At 37.6% G+C, this 20249-nt stretch overlaps 2 protein-coding genes and 4 non-coding genes across 6 annotated transcripts; 4 read left to right on the top strand and 2 right to left on the bottom strand.

Moving 5' to 3' along the window:
* The first annotated feature begins 1022 nt into the window (after positions 1-1022).
* On the top strand, positions 1023-1673 carry LOC117503043 (general transcription factor IIH subunit 5). Its single transcript, XM_034162201.1, has 3 exons — positions 1023-1090; positions 1263-1331; positions 1466-1673. The coding sequence occupies exons 2-3, from the start codon at positions 1297-1299 to the stop codon at positions 1644-1646; spliced, it is 216 nt and encodes a 71-aa protein (XP_034018092.1). The 5' UTR covers positions 1023-1090; positions 1263-1296; the 3' UTR covers positions 1647-1673.
* A 3215-nt stretch (positions 1674-4888) lies between these two features.
* Positions 4889-5078, bottom strand: LOC117503647. The gene has a single exon (XR_004558609.1). It is a non-coding gene; the product is annotated as a U2 spliceosomal RNA (small nuclear RNA).
* A 489-nt stretch (positions 5079-5567) lies between these two features.
* Positions 5568-5758, top strand: LOC117503649. Its single transcript, XR_004558611.1, has one exon. It is a non-coding gene; the product is annotated as a U2 spliceosomal RNA (small nuclear RNA).
* Positions 5759-13036: 7278 nt separating this feature from the next.
* LOC117502972 (general transcription factor IIH subunit 5) lies at positions 13037-13823 on the top strand. Its single transcript, XM_034162113.1, has 3 exons — positions 13037-13242; positions 13411-13480; positions 13616-13823. The coding sequence occupies exons 2-3, from the start codon at positions 13446-13448 to the stop codon at positions 13794-13796; spliced, it is 216 nt and encodes a 71-aa protein (XP_034018004.1). The 5' UTR covers positions 13037-13242; positions 13411-13445; the 3' UTR covers positions 13797-13823.
* A 3981-nt stretch (positions 13824-17804) lies between these two features.
* On the bottom strand, positions 17805-17995 carry LOC117503631. Its single transcript, XR_004558594.1, has one exon. It is a non-coding gene; the product is annotated as a U2 spliceosomal RNA (small nuclear RNA).
* Positions 17996-18484: 489 nt separating this feature from the next.
* Positions 18485-18675, top strand: LOC117503648. The gene has a single exon (XR_004558610.1). It is a non-coding gene; the product is annotated as a U2 spliceosomal RNA (small nuclear RNA).
* Positions 18676-20249: the final 1574 nt, after the last annotated feature.

Genomic DNA, 20249 nt, shown 5'->3' with positions numbered 1-20249 from the left:
TACCACCAAAGTTTGCTCAACACCTTGACGTAACTTGTAAAACTGTTGGTGTGTACCTGTGACTGTTATTGAGCTGCAGAATATTCCGCTGTGAAAATAATGGTTTATATTTTGACTTCGTTCATTCATGTGCTGAAACTGACAATCACGGCCTGCTCATAATTTCCATCATACCGCTCGGCATCCGCCAAACATCCAACTAACTGGTGGCAGTGTTCAGCAGGTGTCTATAGAACATTACACAGCAAAACAAAGTTTCTTTTAGGATTGATCTGGTGCATGAAACTTAACCAAATTTTAATCTGTTTATCATGATTATATACCCTTTTAATTTAGAAATGTAAAAGATGATAGAATCATTTTTGAGTTATTGTGTTAAACTGGAAGGGATTGACTCAGATTTATTCCACCATTCAGTCGCTGCAATTTACATGGTATATTCTGACTTCCATCCAAATATAGTTTATGGACCTAAATATACATCAGGATGAAACAGAAATATGTATTTTATTTTAACTATGGCATAAATATAACAATTTTCTAGATGATTCCAAAGTTTTTGTTTATATTTTTAAACTTGATGTTGAATGAATATAGATTATATATGATTATTCTATTGGGACAGTTATATTACAGTGACCCCCAAAATAATGTGAATATGCTTAATTATGCTTGAAGTGTGCATACTGGCACAAAATGAGCACAAAATTTCGCTTTGTAGTATAAATAGGAAATTTTTCCTTCATAATTACCAATGAGCTGTACAGAATTGTACATCACATAGTGTTAAAAACAAGTGAAAACCTTAAAGTTCGTGTACGTTACCTTTCCTGGGCGCAATTTTTGGGTTTGAACAAGATTGTTCCTCGGTACTCGCCGTCGCTTATCCAGGAGCAATCCCACAATGCAAAGCTGAAATGCTAACGCTGAGGAGCGGCTACAACAACATTAGCGAAAGTTACCTGTCATCGGTGTGTTGTTGTTTTAATTTGTTTCTGAGAATCTGTTGGTTCTTCCATATCGGAATATTACAGCAGTCAGAAGAAGTGTTACATGTAACGCCGATAAAGTCACTGAACTGAATCAAAAGGTAGTAGACAACCAGCTAGCTAGCTAAATAATTAGCGCGTTTGAAAAAAAAAAAAAAAAAAAAAAGTCACAGCAAATGACACAAAAATGAAGGAAAAAAAAAAACCTAGAATAAAATGTCGGTAACCCGTTTTTGGTCAGAAACATTACAGGTCTTCGTATTGTGCTCGCAGGTGAAAAATCGCTGTTTTCGTCGCACTTGGCAACATGGTCAACGTACTCAAAGGCGTCCTTGTTGAATGGTAATCTGCAAAATGTTCCCCCCCAAAATGTATATTTTGGTGACCATATACCATCGGTAATCCTGAATAATTCTTATTATGCCTAAAATAATTGTTCCGTATTTGGATTGTAATGGTTTACCTTTGCTTCTTAGTGACCCTGCCATGAAACAGTTCCTGCTTTATTTGGATGAAACCTCAGCCCTTGGAAAGAAGTTCATCCTGCAGGACCTGGATGACACGCACCTCTTCATTTTGGCAGATGTGGTTCAAATTCTGCAGGAGAGAGTGGGCGAGTTAATGGACCAAAATTCATTCCCCATTACACAGAAATAACTCTTTATGGATAATTAGATTTATTTATGCAGTTTTCACAGATTGTTTTTGTTGCAGAATATAATTGTAGTGATTTGTCATGTTGTACCTTGGTTGTTGAATTAATGTTGGATCATTGTGCTTTTCCTTAATTCATTAAATGAATACATTTTTATTCTTTTCCTTTTGACAAGGGCTCAGTCTGCATGTGTACAGGTGTTTGTGCATGTTTCTGAGATTTTGTTCAAACCATATTTCTATGTTTGATAACAAAAATTAGAGCTTGTGCAGTATGTTGGGCCTGTTTTTGCTACTTGTGTTTTGTCTCCCCATTTTTTTTTTCCTTCATAAGGTTAAGGTTTTTTTTGTGAGAAGCTGTTTTTAGGGTGTTATTGTAAACATCAGGGTGGGTCTGGGAGCAAGTACTGATGTGTGTCAATGCATCCACACCAGAGGTGTCAAATCCAGCTTCAGAAAGTAAAGTCCAGCCACATATTTGTTCCATCTTCCCAATAAACCAGCTGATTGTAATCAATTCAGCTCTTCAGGCAGGTGGATGAGCTAATTATTGAGATCACCTGTTTTAAGTGCACAGGCAGCAACACATGGGAGGGTTTTTACTTTCTGAAGCCGAATTTGACATCTCTGGTCCACACACTATAAAACGACATTGGATCTCGGATAGAAACCACCCGGCAGACTACTGATCCATCTCTACCTCTTGAAAAGTGGCCATCTCCTACAACAAAGAAAGCTGGCAAGCAATGTTGGACCCCAGGCAAACTGCAGTCTGCAAGGCTTCAGGCAAATCTTTAGGCAACTAGAAATCTAGTCAGAGCTTGCTCACTGGATTATACAGTTCTGCAGAATAATCAGAATCTATCTGAGTTGATAAAGCTACCAATAAGTATGTTTACCTTTAGATGTTAACTAAGTTAGCCACACCTTCCCTCATTACATAAATTCATACCACCTGAAAATAATTAAATCAAGTAAGAGTTCAGGTTGGATGCTTTAGGGTTGTAAATATCCTTGAAAATAAGGTCAGACTACTCAGTGTACTGAAAACTGGTGCATCCAATGCACATTAACACTTGATAGAAAAGGAAGAGCAGTGTTACTACTTTTATCATCTAACAATTTAATTCATACAGATAGACTGTGTCTGTTAGTAATAGAAAAAGACCATTTCAGGCAGTATTTACTACTGTAAGATCCTGTGACAAGATGTAAGATTATTGATTTCAAAGAAGCTGTACTGTATGTCACACCAGAGCAAATATTATAGAAAATGAATAGCATAAGACATCCCAACATTCAGATGTGCAAAAGCTCGAGTTCACGTACTTTTTCTTGCAGCTGTAGATCCTTTTGTGTCCGATGGAGTATTTTACAGCGTCGTTTATAATATCTTATTTATTAATTTATTTAATTTTGAACAATTTGGGCCTCCGCAACCTGCTGCTGTCGCACCCCATCCGAAGCTGCAGGAGCAGCCAGGTGCTTCCAAACAGCCAATCGGCTCCACCAGGACCTGGTGACAAACACACACTTTGGTTAAAATGCATTTCACACCGTTTCTGACAACCTGTACGATGGAAACGACTTTTATTCGGCGAATCCCAAATTATATAATGGCGTAACCTGATACTAACAGGCTAACGTTCGTATGTGGTGACTTGTTTCCTCTGCTGTAGAATAAATCTGATAAATTTTTAAAAAAGGTGACAACAATATGAAAAGATATAAATAAAAATTTGTTAAACTAAATATTTGCTGGAATAATAAATACTCTATTAGCACAAAGGAATGTTTGAAGAAGACGGAAAACTTTCAATTGCTCAAATAGAATAATACTACTGCCACCTGCTGGCTGTGCAGCATAATGCCATTTCTGACCGAATCTGAAATGTTGCAGACACCAAAACCGACAAACGCATCCACACCTAAACAGCAAATAACTGAAACAATCCTGTAAATGGTGGTAGAAGCACCAAATTAGGCACAAATACTTAGACATTACTCTTTTCAAGAAACTCATTGGCCACTTGCATCTTCAATAGGCACCCAGGTAGGGGTCAATTGAACAATTACACAAGGGTCAAAATTAAACGATGCTCCAATCATAATGAAACTATACCACGTTATTTGTCTGATCATAAATATTACAAAAAGCTATAGTTTGGACTATCTGTGACTGAATGTTGTGGAGTTATGGGGTAACAACACCAAGAATGTGTGAAGCGCCTTGAGGCAACTTGGTTGTGATTTGGCGCTAATGAAATGAAATGAAATGAAAGAATGGTGACAAAGGCCAAATTCAATTTGTACAAGGGTCTAAAAGTAAAGTTACTCCAGTTTTGGGAAAAGTAATGCAAATTAGTGGTTGAGTTAATAGGATAAATAAATGGAATAGTTTTGAACCTGTTGAATGTTTGGTCTCCAAAGAAAAGGTTAAACAATGTCTACTTACATTGGATTTGATGACATGTGACATATGTTACCCCGTAATGTGATAATATGACACATGTTGCAAATTATTCCTTTTGAAAACGTTATTAACTCAACCAATAATTTGCTTTTTTTTTTTTTTACCAAACGTTCCTACATACACAACTTGTTCTCAAGTCCTTGTATAAACTACAAACTAGAAGCTAACAACACTGAACAATGGACACTGATATTTACATTCTGGAGTCACACGCCAATTGAACAGGCAGTGTGACTCCAGAAGAGTACATTTAAGGGTAGGGTAGTAAATCAATCAATCAATCAATCAATCAATCAGTCTATCTATCTATCTATCTATCTATCTATCTATCTATCTAATTACACTCTATTAAAAAGTGTGTGTGATTTTAGTGAGTAAGTTCAGTGTAATGTAATATAATTGTAAATATGTAAAAAATACGTGGATGACGAGAAAATGAAAGCACTTATTTCCATTGGGGTCCATTTAAAAATCAAATGACAAAATAGAAGTAAAATGACATAATAACAGTGTATATGATAACAAGAACCTAAACAATCTGGAACTACATTAAGACAGTAAATTAACATCTTAAAAAAATTACTTAATAGGAAATAAAAATGTTTAGTTCTTCTAAAAACTGTTTAGATCTAAACCATTTCAACTCATTACAGAAACTTTGCACAATTCATTACTACCCTTGAAAAACAGCAGCTAGCTATTTTATAAAGAACTATCAATTGTAGCATTAGAAAAATCGTTACTACTTACATCATTTTCTTTAAACATTTTTAAGGGGTGCACCGTTTCTGGAAATACTGCAATACCAGATCGATGCGTGGAGTGGACGGAGCAAGCCCCTATTCCATCTCCCTGTTCTAAAATCAATTTAATATATGGTCCCCGGATAGGAGACGTATCAGATATTAAACTGATAAGAACAGATACTACACTTGATCTTAGCCAAAAGGCCGAGAAGCGATACTGCACTGAGCGACGGGCGACCGTGTCCTCGTCTCTGCTGTCAGTTTCACTTATGGTTTCCTAATTTAACAAAACACGAACAAACACATGTAGTGATGCGTAAAGGCAAGGTTTATAAAGTAAATCGCTAATTAAAAACAAAACAAAGAAACTACGCGAATTGCTCATGTTTGTAAAAAAATGTCAGGATAGTAAATTCAGGAGTTGTATCACGTGATGCGTCGCAGTCCAATCAACTATCTTCTAACGCTGGCAACGTGTAGATCACGTGATCCAGCTCATGAATTTACTACCCTGACATTTTCTTTTACAGACATAAGCAATTCGCTGTTTATTTTATTTATTTTTATTTATTTATTAACGACATACTTTATAAACCTTGCCTTTACGCATCACTGCATATGTTTGTACGTGTTGATTAAATTGGGAAACCATAAGTGAAACTAACAGCGGAGACGAGGACTCTGTCGCCCGTCGGACGGTTTGGTATCGCTTCTCGGCCTTTTGGCTAAGATCAAGTGTAGTATCTGTTCTTATCAGTTTAATATCTGATATGTCTCTTATCCGGGGACTATATATTAAATTGATTTTTGGAACAAGGAGATGGAATAGGAGCTTGCTCCGTCCACCCCACGCATCGCCCTGGTATTGCAGTGTTTCCAGAACCGGTGCACCTTCTAAAAATGTTTAAAGAAAATGATGTAAATAGTAATAATCTTTCTAATGCTACAATTGATAGTACTTCATAAAATCTACAAATGTTAAAAAAAACTGCAGTATTATTTTTTTCAGCAATTTCTATAAACAAAGTATATATTGTTCTATGCTAAAAAGGGTGCTTGTTCAACAGGTGTGTTAAAATATATAGCCTTACTACTGAGAATACCTTGGCACGTATTAACATACGGGATACCATTAATTGCACAGATTTGGCTTGTGACAATATTGTACATATAAACCACGCTAAACACTTTTATAGATATAATTGACTGCTTTATTAAAGCTGGTGAAGATATGGTACCTGATATACCAAGGAGAAAAATGATAATGATGCTTTATAAAGCATCAAAAGATGCCTATAGAGCCTGGGATAGTTGTAGTCAGCCTAGAAGTGGTCCCATGTATGATATGTACAGACAATGCAGAGTAAAATGTAAATATTCTATTCGTTATATCAAATCGAATGAGCAGATGCTCCGTAAATTGATCAAACCATGACTACAATTCTTTCTGGAAAGAAATTAAACTGATGAACAACTGTAAAACTCCCCTTCCAACTACTATTGAAGGCATCTCAGGGGAAAAACACATTGTTGAGATCTGGAGAAAGCATTTCTCAAGTTTACTCAACAGTGTTGAAAGTAGGAGTGACTGGAGTCAGCAAACTGATTGTAATTTTGAGTTTAAAGATGTGTATATAGATAAGACAGAGCTAGAATGTGCTATCAAGAGGCTTGATTCTAACAAGGCCTGTGGCTTTGATGGTGTATATGCAGAACACCTAAAACTTTCTTCTGATTGCCTTCACCTGTTATGTGTGTATGACCAGTTTTCTGGTACATGGAATCTTGCCAGATTCTATGTTATCTGTGATGCTTGTCCTTGTCATTAAGGACAAAACTGGTAAAATTACTGCAAAAGACAACTACAGACAATTGCAATGCTAGTATAGTCAGTAAGGTTCTTCAGATTATTTGCTCGATCGCAGGGAAATGTATCTTGCAACAATACCAAATCAATTTGGATTTAAGAAGAAACTTGGCACCGACGTGTATATAAATATATATATATGCCTTCAAGGAGATAGTAGATGCATATCACACACTTAATGGTAGCATTTTTGCATGCTTTTTTTTGGATGCCAGCAAGGCATTTGATCGGGTTAATCATAGAATACTGTTTGAAAAACTCGTCATGAGAGGAGTTCCTGGTTATGTTGAAAGAAAATTGATATTTTGGTACTCTAGTCAGTGGATGTGTGTCAGGTGGGGTAACGCTTATTCAGATTACTTTAATGTGTCATGTGGGGTCAGACAAGGTGGGATACTCTCACCTTATCTCTTTAATATTTATGTTGATGATCTCAGTGTAGAACTAAATAAATTAAATACAGGCTGTAATATTCACACTCTGCTTGTAAATCATTTACTGTATGCAGATGACTTGGTTGTGTTCTCCCCATCTCCCTGTGGACTCCAGATGCTCCTTCAGACATGTGAGAAATTCGGTGATATGCATGATGTGAAGTTTAACGCAAAGAAAAGTGCTGCAATGGTGTTCCGATCAAGGATTTTAAGAGGCACTGCAATGCCTGATTTCATGGTGTGTGGTGAGATCGTGAAAGAAATCAATGAGGTTAAACATCTTGGACACATTGTGTCAAACGATCTGTCTGATGATGCTGACATTGGTAGACAGATTAGAAAACTTTATGCACAGGGAAATGATATATTGCGTAAATTCCATATGTGTTCTTGGGATCTTAAATTAACCCTATTTTGATCATACTGCTCTCCACTGTACACAGCACAATTATGGTGGAACTACAGAAGAGCCTCCATAAACAGACTGTATGTGTCTTACTTGCTAAAGATGTTATTAGGATTGTCTAAGTATGAGAGCACAAGTCTATTGTGTACAGGTCTCGATGTACAGTGCTGTCAAGCAGTCATACGGAAACTCATCTATAAATTTATGTCAAGGATGGAGGTTCGGAGTTCGGTCCTTGAGAGCTACCTTCCTGACACTCTTAGTTGTCTCCCCTCTTAGTTGTCTTTCTCCCCTCTTAGTTGTCTCCCTGCTCCAACACACCATATGCAATGAAAGACTCATTAGCAGACTTTAAATAAGCCTTTCATTGGATTCAGGTGTATTGGAGCAGGGAGACAACTAAGAGGGGAGACAGACAACTAAGAGGGGAGACAACTAAGAGTGTCAGGAAGGTAGCTCTCGAGGGCCGAACTTGGCCACCCCTGCAATCCGGTTTGTCCCTGGAGGTGACTGACTGAAAGAAAGACATTTGTGGGATAACGTAGACTCCCACATTACAGTTGCAGGAGTAGCATTCAACATATTTAACTGCACCAACCTACAATAGAGTGAGAAGGCAATGTGTCACCCCATCTGCTTGTATATATGGTAATTTAAAGAGTTGAGGCATTATGAGCAACTTTTGTGGAGAGATGTTCTTTGGATCAGACTTGATTCAATTTTGAGAACAAATCAAGATTCAGTTCTTTTCTTTTATTACTTCTGTTTTGTTCTCTTTATTTCCAGAATTATGACATCACAAAGCTCTGTCCTCATCATGCATGCATCACTATAACTGTGGCTTTTTGTCCTTTAAAAAAAAAAAACTACACTGTTCAGTTCTCAAATGGATGTGGAGTTCTTAAATCTGTTTTGTCTGTGATGTGATGGACAACAGTCTACCAGAGGACAGCAAGTCAAACAGATGATGTCCATGGTGGGATGGATCTTTCAGTATGTTGGCTGTTCCACTGAGACAAGAACTGAAGGAGTCCTCCAAAGACAGTCACAAGCAGCCAATGATCTTAGTGGTAGTAATGACCCTCTGAAGTGTTCTCTTGTGTCCTCTTGGGTGAAGAGATACAGGACATCAGCAGTAGTCAGACATCAGCAGCTTCTCCTTCAGGTGGTTTCTCCTGAGAATCCCCAAGAAATGAGTCTCTACTGTTCATCTTAATGAGTGCAGTGCTGGAGATCTTCAGTGATGTGGGTACCCAGGAACCGGAAAATAAGGACTTTTTACTGCAGTGATGTATTGAGTATAGTGGATTGGGTTCTGCAGTCTTCTTCTGGAACTTTATTCTGACTTCTTTGGTTTTTGAGGCGTTCAGAAGATGCAAACTGTTTCTGGTTCAGTTCATACCCACACAAGCCACCGTTTTTCAAAATAAAGGAGTATTGATGCCACTCGGATCACTGTCGCCTCTTTTGTGTCTGTAGAACCTGAAGAGTCTGATGCATATCTGATCCTCAGGAATAAAGATACGCTTTTTGGACCCCCCACCCACCCCCACCCGTATAACACTGTCTATGAATGATCAATGTCCGAATTCCTGTCCAATTTAGAATTCTTCATATTAAGGTTCGATAGTCACAATAGGTGTCATTTTAATCAGATACCCAAATAAAAAATATCCCTTCTAAATTATTTGGACCTTTCAAGGTCACCAAGGTCAGAGGTCATGTGACCAGCAGAAAGATGATGTATGACTTTATATTAGTGCTTAATAGTAACCATACTTGTATTGTTAATGGACTAAACAAAATATCCCTGGTATATAAGCATTGCCCCCAACCCACCCAAAACAAACCAAGTTTTTTTAAGCCAAGTCTGTGACCTTCACTTGTCAACAATTTTTCTCAGAGTTAAGTCACTTTCTCCTTGACTGACTCAATTATGCCACCAAGTTTGATCCAAATTGATTGAAAACTCTTAAGACTTACTGTGTTCACACAGATGGTGGGTGGAAATAGTACTTGAGATAATTCATTTTTGGAAAGAATCAGACAAAGGTCAAACCTGTGGGAATTGCAACGGATGAATTGGACAAGACAATTTCCTGCGTCCACAACACAACGGTGTATGTTATAATCAAGGTTAAAACTAAGCAAAGCTTGGCACCACCTATAAAAACACACCAGTCCCAGTGTGAAAGTGTCAAAGGGGCCGTGCACATCTCTGTAACCTTGAATAAGACACACGATGTGCGTGGCATGCACCTCAGCACATTCTCAAACATACAACAAAGAATACACTAACCACAAATGATAACAGGGTATGGTGAATTATGTCCACAATGTCCATTACATATTGAATTATGTTCACTACAAGCTAAACAAAAACATGGTGCCAAAAACACATTTTCTGCTATATCTCTGCAACAAATAGGGCTACAGAGATGAGCTAAAGTTTATATTAATCAGCAAATATTTGTGACTGATTGGTATAGGTGGTGTCATGATGAAGTCACAACTCATGTTTTTCTAAAAAAAATACAACATTCATGTTATCTCATTTTATTTGATGTTATCATGATACCTGTTTATAAATGAGTCTGGTTTGGTAGTAATAGAATAATAAACACAGGAAGTTGTGTTACCTTTCAACAAAAAATTTGGGGGATTCTAAGAAACAATTTATCACCACAGATTTTTGTAATCAAAACACTGTGCACACCCAAAATCCTGCATTTACTACTAACATAGACCATCAAACATGGATATATCACAGTGTGCACAGCATGCCAGGTTTTGCGTCAACTCTGATTCCCTTTTCTCTCTTATGAAGTGGTAACCTTCTGCAAGGCTTTGACCGCGGACATGAGTGTGATTCTTCAAGAGACGCACAAATCTCTATCTGAAAACCACAACTTCTGATGAAAAGGAGAATGGAAAATAATTTCCACATCCTTTTATAACACCATGTGACCCTTCAGAAAGTGTGACTACTTTGGTGATTCGTGTCCGTGGCGTAGTGTGTTGTGTGTTGGGGGGTGTGGCTGGATATTTTGGTGTTCTTTTCTTTTCTTTGCTCTTCAGGTGGCATGGAAACTGATTTGTCTGAGGAGAAGGTGCTGGCTGAAGAGTCCTCACCCTCATCAACATCATGTGTAGCACCTGTGACGGGTGCTCACATGCAACCTTAAAGACTTTCAGCTGAAGCAGATAATTGGATGGCGTTCTGCATTTAAGTCATGTGTGATTCAAGCAGAACTGCCGGGAACTCGACCTTGTGATGTTCGTTTGTGAGACGCTGAGGACCGCACCTGTGTTTGACACATCGAGCCCGTGAAGCAAGGAAGGGTGAGGACACATGCTGTCAGCACACATTAAAGGTAATTAAGTGTTTGACTAATTGTTGATAGTAACTTGGTGTTTTGTTACACAGTATACTTGAATTGTGATGAGAATTGTGCAGCTTGCTTCTCACTGCTGTGGCGTGCGGATAAGTGATCCTCCACCTGTTATGAGAAGCTGCTCATTTGCATAAAGTTAAAAAAGATACAGACCTGAATGTGTTGCTGATAGCGTGTGTCTTTTGAAAGATATTGTTGTAACTGCTGACTTACCTCACCTCTTCTTTGCTTCACAGAGAGTCAGTTTGTTGTGTCCACCTGGGGGGTGTTTGGCGGTGGTAGTGGGTCCAGGAGCGCCGGGCTTTGATCCTTGCGGGCGCTGGAGAGCGTGCCAACAGTCACTCCACCAGAAGGACGCTATTTTTGTTTTTACACTTTTTATGCACAGCGGGTGTAATAAATATAGTTTTTGGAACCGCTTTTCTGGTTATTTGTAGCGCTGGGTTCTGTCTGACGCAGGTCCGCTCCTCAACCCGCGTTGACACATAACAGTAGTGTAGACTTTACACTACTTTTCGTTTGTTGTCCTAGACCAGTCCGAAGAAGTCAGGAAAAAATGCTGAGTGGCTTCATATCTCTGATGAGCACATTCTGACAGAATCGTGTCCAGATGTCCTGTGATATCTGTTACCAAATTCATGCATTTCCTTCCTTCTGTCTTTCCTTTCTACATATCTGGGTCTGCCTGCTGACTGATCTCACTTCCCCTTGGTCATGGTTATTTAGTGGAAACAGTTAACCGACCTACAGTGCAATGACCAAATACCACCAAGAAGATTGTTTTTAATCAAAGCAGCTGATACACATGAGTTTGATTTGTCTGAAATACAATTCAAAATTTCTCCACAACATTATCTCCAATATATTTATCACACTGCAATTAGAGCTTGAAATATCAGTACTTCCTCACAAATGCCTCATGAAGTGAAGAAGGTATGTGCGACAGCACAAAATTTACAGTCACAAACATACTTTTATGTCACTTCTGTTGTACGGTTAGAGGAAACATCTGCCTTGTTCTTATTCATCCTGTTTTGAAGGTTAAGTTCAGCTGGTGCAGGGATGTTTTAAAGAATATAGCATGGCAATGCATCTTTTGGAATTATTTTGTATTAAGAAACCAATAACTAGACTAACTAGAAGCTCCGCCCACCAACAGACAAAGGCTGTCAGAATCCAGATCTGGATTACCACCAAAGTTTGCTCAACACCTTGACGTAACTTGTAAAACTGTTGTGTGTACCTGTGACTGTTATTGAGCTGCAGAATATTCCGCTGTGAAAATAATGGTTTATATTTTGACTTCGTTCATTCATGTGCTGAAACTGACAATCACGCCTGCTCATAATTTCCATCATCCGCTCGGCATCCGCCAAACATCCAACTAACTGGTGGCAGTGTTCAGCAGGTGTCTATAGAACATTACACAAGCAAAACAAAGTTTCTTTTAGGATTGATCTGGTGCATGAAACTTAACCAAATTTTAATCTGTTTATCATGATTATATACCCTTTTAATTTAGAAATGTAAAAGATGATAGAATCATTTTTGAGTTATTGTGTTAAACTGGAAGGGATTGACTCAGATTTATTCCACCATTCAGTCGCTGCAATTTACATGGTATATTCTGACTTCCATCCAAATATAGTTTATGGACCTAAATATACATCAGGATGAAACAGAAATATGTATTTTATTTTAACTATGGCATAAATATAACAATTTTCTAGATGATTCCAAAGTTTTTGTTTATATTTTTAAACTTGATGTTGAATGAATATAGATTATATATGATTATTCTATTGGGACAGTTATATTACAGTGACCCCCAAAATAATGTGAAATATGCTTAATTATGCTTGAAGTGTGCATACTGGCACAAAATGAGCACAAAATTTCGCTTTTGTAGTATAAATAGGAAATTTTTCCTTCATAATTACCAATGAGCTGTACAGAATTGTACATCACATAGTGTTAAAACAAGTGAAAACCTTAAAGTTCGTGTACGTTACCTTTCCTGGGCGCAATTTTTGGGTTGAACAAGATTGTTCCTCGGTACTCGCCGTCGCTTATCCAGGAGCAATCCCACAATGCAAAGCTGAAATGCTAACGCTGAGGAGCGGCTACAACAACATTAGCGAAAGTTACCTGTCATCGTGTGTTTGTTGTTTTAATTTGTTTCTGAGAATCTGTTGGTTTCTTCCATATCGGAATATTACAGCAGTCAGAAGAAGTGTTACATGTAACGCCGATAAAGTCACTGAACTGAATCAAAAAGGTAGTAGACAACCAGCTAGCTAGCTAAATAATTAGCGCGTTTGAAAAAAAAAAAAAAAAAAAGTCACAGCAAATGTCACAAAAATGAAGGAAAAAAAAAACCTAGAATAAAATGTCGTTAACCCGTTTTTGGTCAGAAACATTACAGGTCTTCGTATTGTGCTCGCAGGTTAAAAATCGCTGTTTTTCGTCGCACTTGGCAACATGGTCAACGTACTCAAAGGCGTCCTTGTTGAATGGTAATCTGCAAAATGTTCCCCCCCAAAATGTATATTTTGGTGACCATATACCATCGGTAATCCTGAATAATTCTTATTATGCCTAAAATAATTGTTCCGTATTTGGATTGTAATGGTTTACCTTTTGCTTCTTAGTGACCCTGCCATGAAACAGTTCCTGCTTTATTTGGATGAAACCTCAGCCCTTGGAAAGAAGTTCATCCTGCAGGACCTGGATGACACGCACCTCTTCATTTTGGCAGATGTGGTTCAAATTCTGCAGGAGAGAGTGGGCGAGTTAATGGACCAAAATTCATTCCCCATTACACAGAAATAACTCTTTATGGATAATTAGATTTATTTATGCAGTTTTCACAGATTGTTTTTGTTGCAGAATATAATTGTAGTGATTTGTCATGTTGTACCTTGGTTGTTGAATTAATGTTGGATCATTGTGCTTTTCCTTAAATTCATTAAATGAATACATTTTTATTCTTTTCCTTTTGACAAGGGCTCAGTCTGCATGTGTACAGGTGTTTGTGCATGTTCTGAGATTTTGTTCAAACCATATTTCTATGTTTGATAACAAAAATTAGAGCTTGTGCAGTATGTTGGCCTGTTTTTGCTACTTGTGTTTTTGTCTCCCCATTTTTTTTTTCCTTCATAAGGTTAAGGTTTTTTTTGTGAGAAGCTGTTTTTAGGGTTTATTGTAAACATCAGGGTGGGTCTGGGAGCAAGTACTGATGTGTGTCAATGCATCCACACCAGAGGTGTCAAATCCAGCTTCAGAAAGTAAAGTCCAGCCACATATTTGTTCCATCTTCCCAATAAACCAGCTGATTGTAATCAATTCAGCTCTTCAGGCAGGTGGATGAGCTAATTATTGAGATCACCTGTTTTAAGTGCACAGGCAGCAACACATGGGAGGGTTTTTACTTTCTGAAGCCGAATTTGACATCTCTGGTCCACACACTATAAAACGACATTGGATCTCGGATAGAAACCACCCAGGCAGACTACTGATCCATCTCTACCTCTTGAAAAGTGGCCATCTCCTACAACAAAGAAAGCTGGCAAGCAATGTTGGACCCCAGGCAAACTGCAGTCTGCAAGGCTTCAGGCAAATCTTTAGGCAACTAGAAATCTAGTCAGAGCTTGCTCACTGGATTATACAGTTCTGCAGAATAATCAGAATCTATCTGAGTTGATAAAGCTACCAAATAAGTATGTTTACCTTTAGATGTTAACTAAGTTAGCCACACCTTCCCTCATTACATAAATTCATACCACCTGAAAATAATTAAATCAAGTAAGAGTTCAGGTTTGGATGCTTTAGGGTTGTAAATATCCTTGAAAATAAGGTCAGACTACTCAGTGTACTGAAAACTGGTGCATCCAATGCACATTAACACTTGATAGAAAAGGAAGAGCAGTGTTACTACTTTTTATCATCTAACAATTTAATTCATACAGATAGAACTGTGTCTGTTAGTAATAGAAAAAGACCATTTCAGGCAGTATTTACTACTGTAAGATCCTGTGACAAGATGTAAGATTATTGATTTCAAAGAAGCTGTACTGTATGTCACACCAGAGCAATATTATAGAAAATGAATAGCATAAGACATCCCAACATTCAGATGTGCAAAAGCTCGAGTTCACGTACTTTTTCTTGCAGCTGTAGATCCTTTTGTGTCCGATGAGTATTTTACAAGCGTCGTTTATAATATCTTATTTATTAATTTATTTAATTTTGAACAATTTGGGCCTCCGCAACCTGCTGCTGTCGCACCCATCCGAAGCTGCAGGAGCAGCCAGGTGCTTCCAAACAGCCAATCGGCTCCACCAGGACCTGGTGACAAACACACACTTTGGTTAAAATGCATTTCACACCGTTTCTGACAACCTGTACGATGGAAATGACTTTTATCGGCGAATCCCAAATTATCAATCAATTTTTTTATATAGCGCCAAATCACAACAAACAGTTGCCCCAAGGCGCTTTATATTGTAAGGCAAGGCCATACAATAATTATGTAAAACCCCAACGGTCAAAACGACCCCCTGTGAGCAAGCACTTGGCTACAGTGGGAAGGAAAAACTCCCTTTTAACAGGAAGAAACCTCCAGCAGAACCAGGCTCAGGGAGGGGCAGTCTTCTGCTGGGGCTGAGGGAGAGAACCAGGAAAAAGACATGCTGTGGAGGGGAGCAGAGATCGATCACTAATGATTAAATGCAGAGTGGTGCATACAGAGCAAAAAGAGAAAGAAACAGTGCATCATGGGAACCCCCCAGCAGTCTACGTCTATAGCAGCATAACTAAGGGATGGTTCAGGGTCACCTGATCCAGCCCTAACTATAAGCTTTAGCAAAAAGGAAAGTTTTAAGCCTAATCTTAAAAGTAGAGAGGGTGTCTGTCTCCCTGATCTGAATTGGGAGCTGGTTCCACAGGAGAGGAGCCTGAAAGCTGAAGGCTCTGCCTCCCATTCTACTCTTACAAACCCTAGGAACTACAAGTAAGCCTGCAGTCTGAGAGCGAAGCGCTCTATTGGGGTGATATGGTACTACGAGGTCCCTAAGATAAGATGGGACCTGATTATTCAAAACCTTATAAGTAAGAAGAAGAATTTTAAATTCTATTCTAGAATTAACAGAATAGAATTATATATAATATAATATATAATGGCGTAACCTGATACTAACAGGCTAACGTTCGTATGTGGTGACTTGTTTCCTCTGCTGTAAGAATAAATCTGATTAATTTTTAAAAAGGTGACAACAATATGAAAAGATATAAATAAAAATGTGTTAAACTAAATATTTGCTGGAATAATAAATACTCTATTAGCACAAAGGAATGTTGAAGAAGACGGAAAACTTTCAATTGCTCAAATAGAATAATACTACTGCCACCTGCTGGCTATGCAGCATAATGCCATTTCTGACCGAATCTGAAATGTTGCAGACACCAAAACCGACAAACGGATCCACACCTAAACAGCAAATAACTGAAACAATCCTGTAAATGGTGGTAGAAGCACCAAATTAGGCACAAATACTTAGACATTACTCTTTTCAAGAAACTCATTGGCCACTTGCATCTTCAATAGGCACCCAGGTAGGGGTCAATTGAACAATTACACAAGGGTCAAAATTAAACGATGCTCCAATCATAATGAAAACTATACCACGTTATTTGTCTGATCATAAATATTACAAAAAGCTATAGTTTGGACTATCTGTGACTGAATGTTGTGGAGTTATGGGGTAACAACACCAAGAATGTGTGAAGCGCCTTGAGGCAACTTGGTTGTGATTTGGCGCTATAGAAATGAAATGAAATGAAAGAATGGTGACAAAGGCCAAATTCAATTTGTACAAGGGTCTAAAAGTTAAAGTTACTCCAGTTTTGGGAAAAGTAATGCAAATTAGTGGTTGAGTTAATAGGATAAATAAATGGAATAGTTTTGAACCTGTTGAATGTTTGGTCTCCAAAGAAAAGGTTAAACAATGTCTACTTACATTGGATTTGATGACATGTGACATATGTTACCCCGTAATGTGATAATATGACACATGTTGCAAATTATTCCTTTTGAAAACGTTATTAACTCAACCAATAATTTGCTTTTTTTTTTTTTTTACCAAACGTTCCTACATACACAACTTGTTCTCAAGTCCTTGTATAAACTACAAACTAGAAGCTAACAACACTGAACAATGGACACTGATATTTACATTCTGGAGTCACACGCCAATTGAACAGGCAGTGTGACTCCAGAAGAGTACATTTAAGGGTAGGGTAGTAAATCAATCAATCAATCAATCAATCAATCAGTCTATCTATCTATCTATCTATCTATCTATCTATCTATCTATCTATCTATCTATCTATCTATCTATCTATCTAATTACACTCTATTAAAAAGTGTGTGTGATTTTAGTGAGTAAGTTCAGTGTAATGTAATATAATTGTAAATATGTAAAAAATACGTGGATGACGAGAAAATGAAAGCACTTATTTCCATTGGGGTCCATTTAAAAATCAAATGACAAAATAGAAGTAAAATGACATAATAACAGTGTATATGATAACAAGAACCTAAACAATCTGGAACTACATTAAGACAGTAAATTAACATCTTAAAAAAAATACTTAATAGGAAATAAAAATGTTTAGTTCTTCTAAAAACTGTTTAGATCCAAACCATTTCAACTCATTACAGAAACTTTGCACAATTCATTACTACCCTTGAAAAACAGCAGCTAGCTATTTTATAAAGAACTATCAATTGTAGCATTAGAAAAATCATTACTACTTACATCATTTTCTTTAAACATTTTTAAGGGGTGCACCGTTTCTGGAAATACTGCAATACCAGATCGATGCGTGGAGTGGACGGAGCAAGCCCCTATTCCATCTCCCTGTTCCAAAAATCAATTTAATATATGGTCCCCGGATAGGGGACGTATCAGATATTAAACTGATAAGAACAGATACTACACTTGATCTTAGCCAAAAGGCCGAGAAGCGATACTGCACTGAGCGACGGGCGACCGTGTCCTCGTCTCTGCTGTCAGTTTCACTTATGGTTTCCTAATTTAACAAAACACGAACAAACACATGTAGTGATGCGTAAAGGCAAGGTTTATAAAGTAAATCGCTAATTAAAAACAAAACAAAGAAACTACGCGAATTGCTCATGTTTGTAAAAAAATGTCAGGATAGTAAATTCAGGAGTTGTATCACGTGATGCGTCGCAGTCCAATCAACTATCTTCTAACGCTGGCAACGTGTAGATCACGTGATCCAGCTCATGAATTTACTACCCTGACATTTTCTTTTTACAGACATAAGCAATTCGCTGTTTATTTTTATTTATTTATTTATTTATTAACGACATACTTTATAAACCTTGCCTTTACGCATCACTGCATATGTTTGTACGTGTTGATTAAATTGGGAAACCATAAGTGAAACTAACAGCGGAGACGAGGACTCTGTCGCCCGTCGGACGGTTTGGTATCGCTTCTCGGCCTTTTGGCTAAGATCAAGTGTAGTATCTGTTCTTATCAGTTTAATATCTGATATGTCTCTTATCCGGGGACTATATATTAAATTGATTTTTGGAACAAGGAGATGGAATAGGGGCTTGCTCCGTCCACCCCACGCATCGCCCTGGTATTGCAGTGTTTTCAGGACCGGTGCACCTTCTAAAAATGTTTAAAGAAAATGATGTAAATAGTAATAATCTTTCTAATGCTACAATTGATAGTACTTAATAAAATCTACAAATGTTAAAAAAAACTGCAGTATTATTTTTTTCAGCAATTTCTATAAACAAAGTATATATTGTTCTATGCTAAAAAAGGGTGCTTGTTCAACAGGTGTGTTAAAATATATAGCCTTACTACTGAGAATACCTTGGCACGTATTAACATACGGGATACCATTAATTGCACAGATTTGGCTTGTGACAATATTGTACATATAAACCACGCTAAACACTTTTATAGATATAATTGACTGCTTTATTAAAGCTGGTGAAGATATGGTACCTGATATACCAAGGAGAAAAATGATAATGATGCTTTATAAAGCATCAAAAGATGCCTATAGAGCCTGGGATAGTTGTAGTCAGCCTAGAAGTGGTCCCATGTATGATATGTACAGACAATGCAGAGTAAAATGTAAATATTCTATTCGTTATATCAAATCGAATGAGCAGATGCTCCGTAAATTGATCAAACCATGACTACAATTCTTTCTGGAAAGAAATTAAACTGATGAACAACTGTAAAACTCCCCTCCCAACTACTATTGAAGGCATCTCAGGGGAAAAACACATTGTTGAGATCTGGAGAAAGCATTTCTCAAGTTTACTCAACAGTGTTGAAAGTAGGAGTGACTGGAGTCAGCAAACTGATTGTAATTTTGAGTTTAAAGATGTGTATATAGATAAGACAGAGCTAGAATGTGCTATCAAGAGGCTTGATTCTAACAAGGCCTGTGGCTTTGATGGTGTATATGCAGAACACCTAAAACTTTCTTCTGATTGCCTTCACCTGTTATGTGTGTATGACCAGTTTTCTGGTACATGGAATCTTGCCAGATTCTATGTTATCTGTGATGCTTGTCCTTGTCATTAAGGACAAAACTGGTAAAATTACTGCAAAAGACAACTACAGACAATTGCAATTGCTAGTATAGTCAGTAAGGTTCTTCAGATTATTTTGCTCGATCGCAGGGAAATGTATCTTGCAACAATACCAAATCAATTTGGATTTAAGAAGAAACTTGGCACCGACGTGTATATAAATATATATATATGCCTTCAAGGAGATAGTAGATGCATATCACACACTTAATGGTAGCATTTTTGCATGCTTTTTTTGGATGCCAGCAAGGCATTTGATCGGGTTAATCATAGAATACTGTTTGAAAAACTCGTCATGAGAGGAGTTCCTGGTTATGTTGAAAGAAAATTGATATTTTGGTACTCTAGTCAGTGGATGTGTGTCAGGTGGGGTAACGCTTATTCAGATTACTTTAATGTGTCATGTGGGGTCAGACAAGGTGGGATACTCTCACCTTATCTCTTTAATATTTATGTTGATGATCTCAGTGTAGAACTAAATAAATTAAATACAGGCTGTAATATTCACACTCTGCTTGTAAATCATTTACTGTATGCAGATGACTTGGTTGTGTTCTCCCCATCTCCCTGTGGACTCCAGATGCTCCTTCAGACATGTGAGAAATTCGGTGATATGCATGATGTGAAGTTTA

Source organism: Thalassophryne amazonica, chromosome 21, assembly GCF_902500255.1.
Source record: "Thalassophryne amazonica chromosome 21, fThaAma1.1, whole genome shotgun sequence".
Classification (NCBI taxonomy): Eukaryota; Metazoa; Chordata; class Actinopteri; order Batrachoidiformes; family Batrachoididae; genus Thalassophryne; species Thalassophryne amazonica.
Note: the sequence above shows the minus strand (reverse complement) of the source record. Positions and strands in the feature narration are given on the sequence as shown.

What these genes read in the sequence shown, in the direction of transcription:
- LOC117502972 (XM_034162113.1), top strand. Translation starts at nt 13,446, where the DNA reads ATGGTCAACGTACTCAAAGGCGTCCTTGTTGAATG. An exon ending in AAAGGCGTCCTTGTTGAATG is followed by an intron (nt 13,481 to 13,615) that starts GTAATCTGCAAA and finishes TTTGCTTCTTAG; the next exon opens with TGACCCTGCCATGAAACAGT.
- LOC117503043 (XM_034162201.1), top strand. Translation starts at nt 1,297, where the DNA reads ATGGTCAACGTACTCAAAGGCGTCCTTGTTGAATG. An exon ending in AAAGGCGTCCTTGTTGAATG is followed by an intron (nt 1,332 to 1,465) that starts GTAATCTGCAAA and finishes TTTGCTTCTTAG; the next exon opens with TGACCCTGCCATGAAACAGT.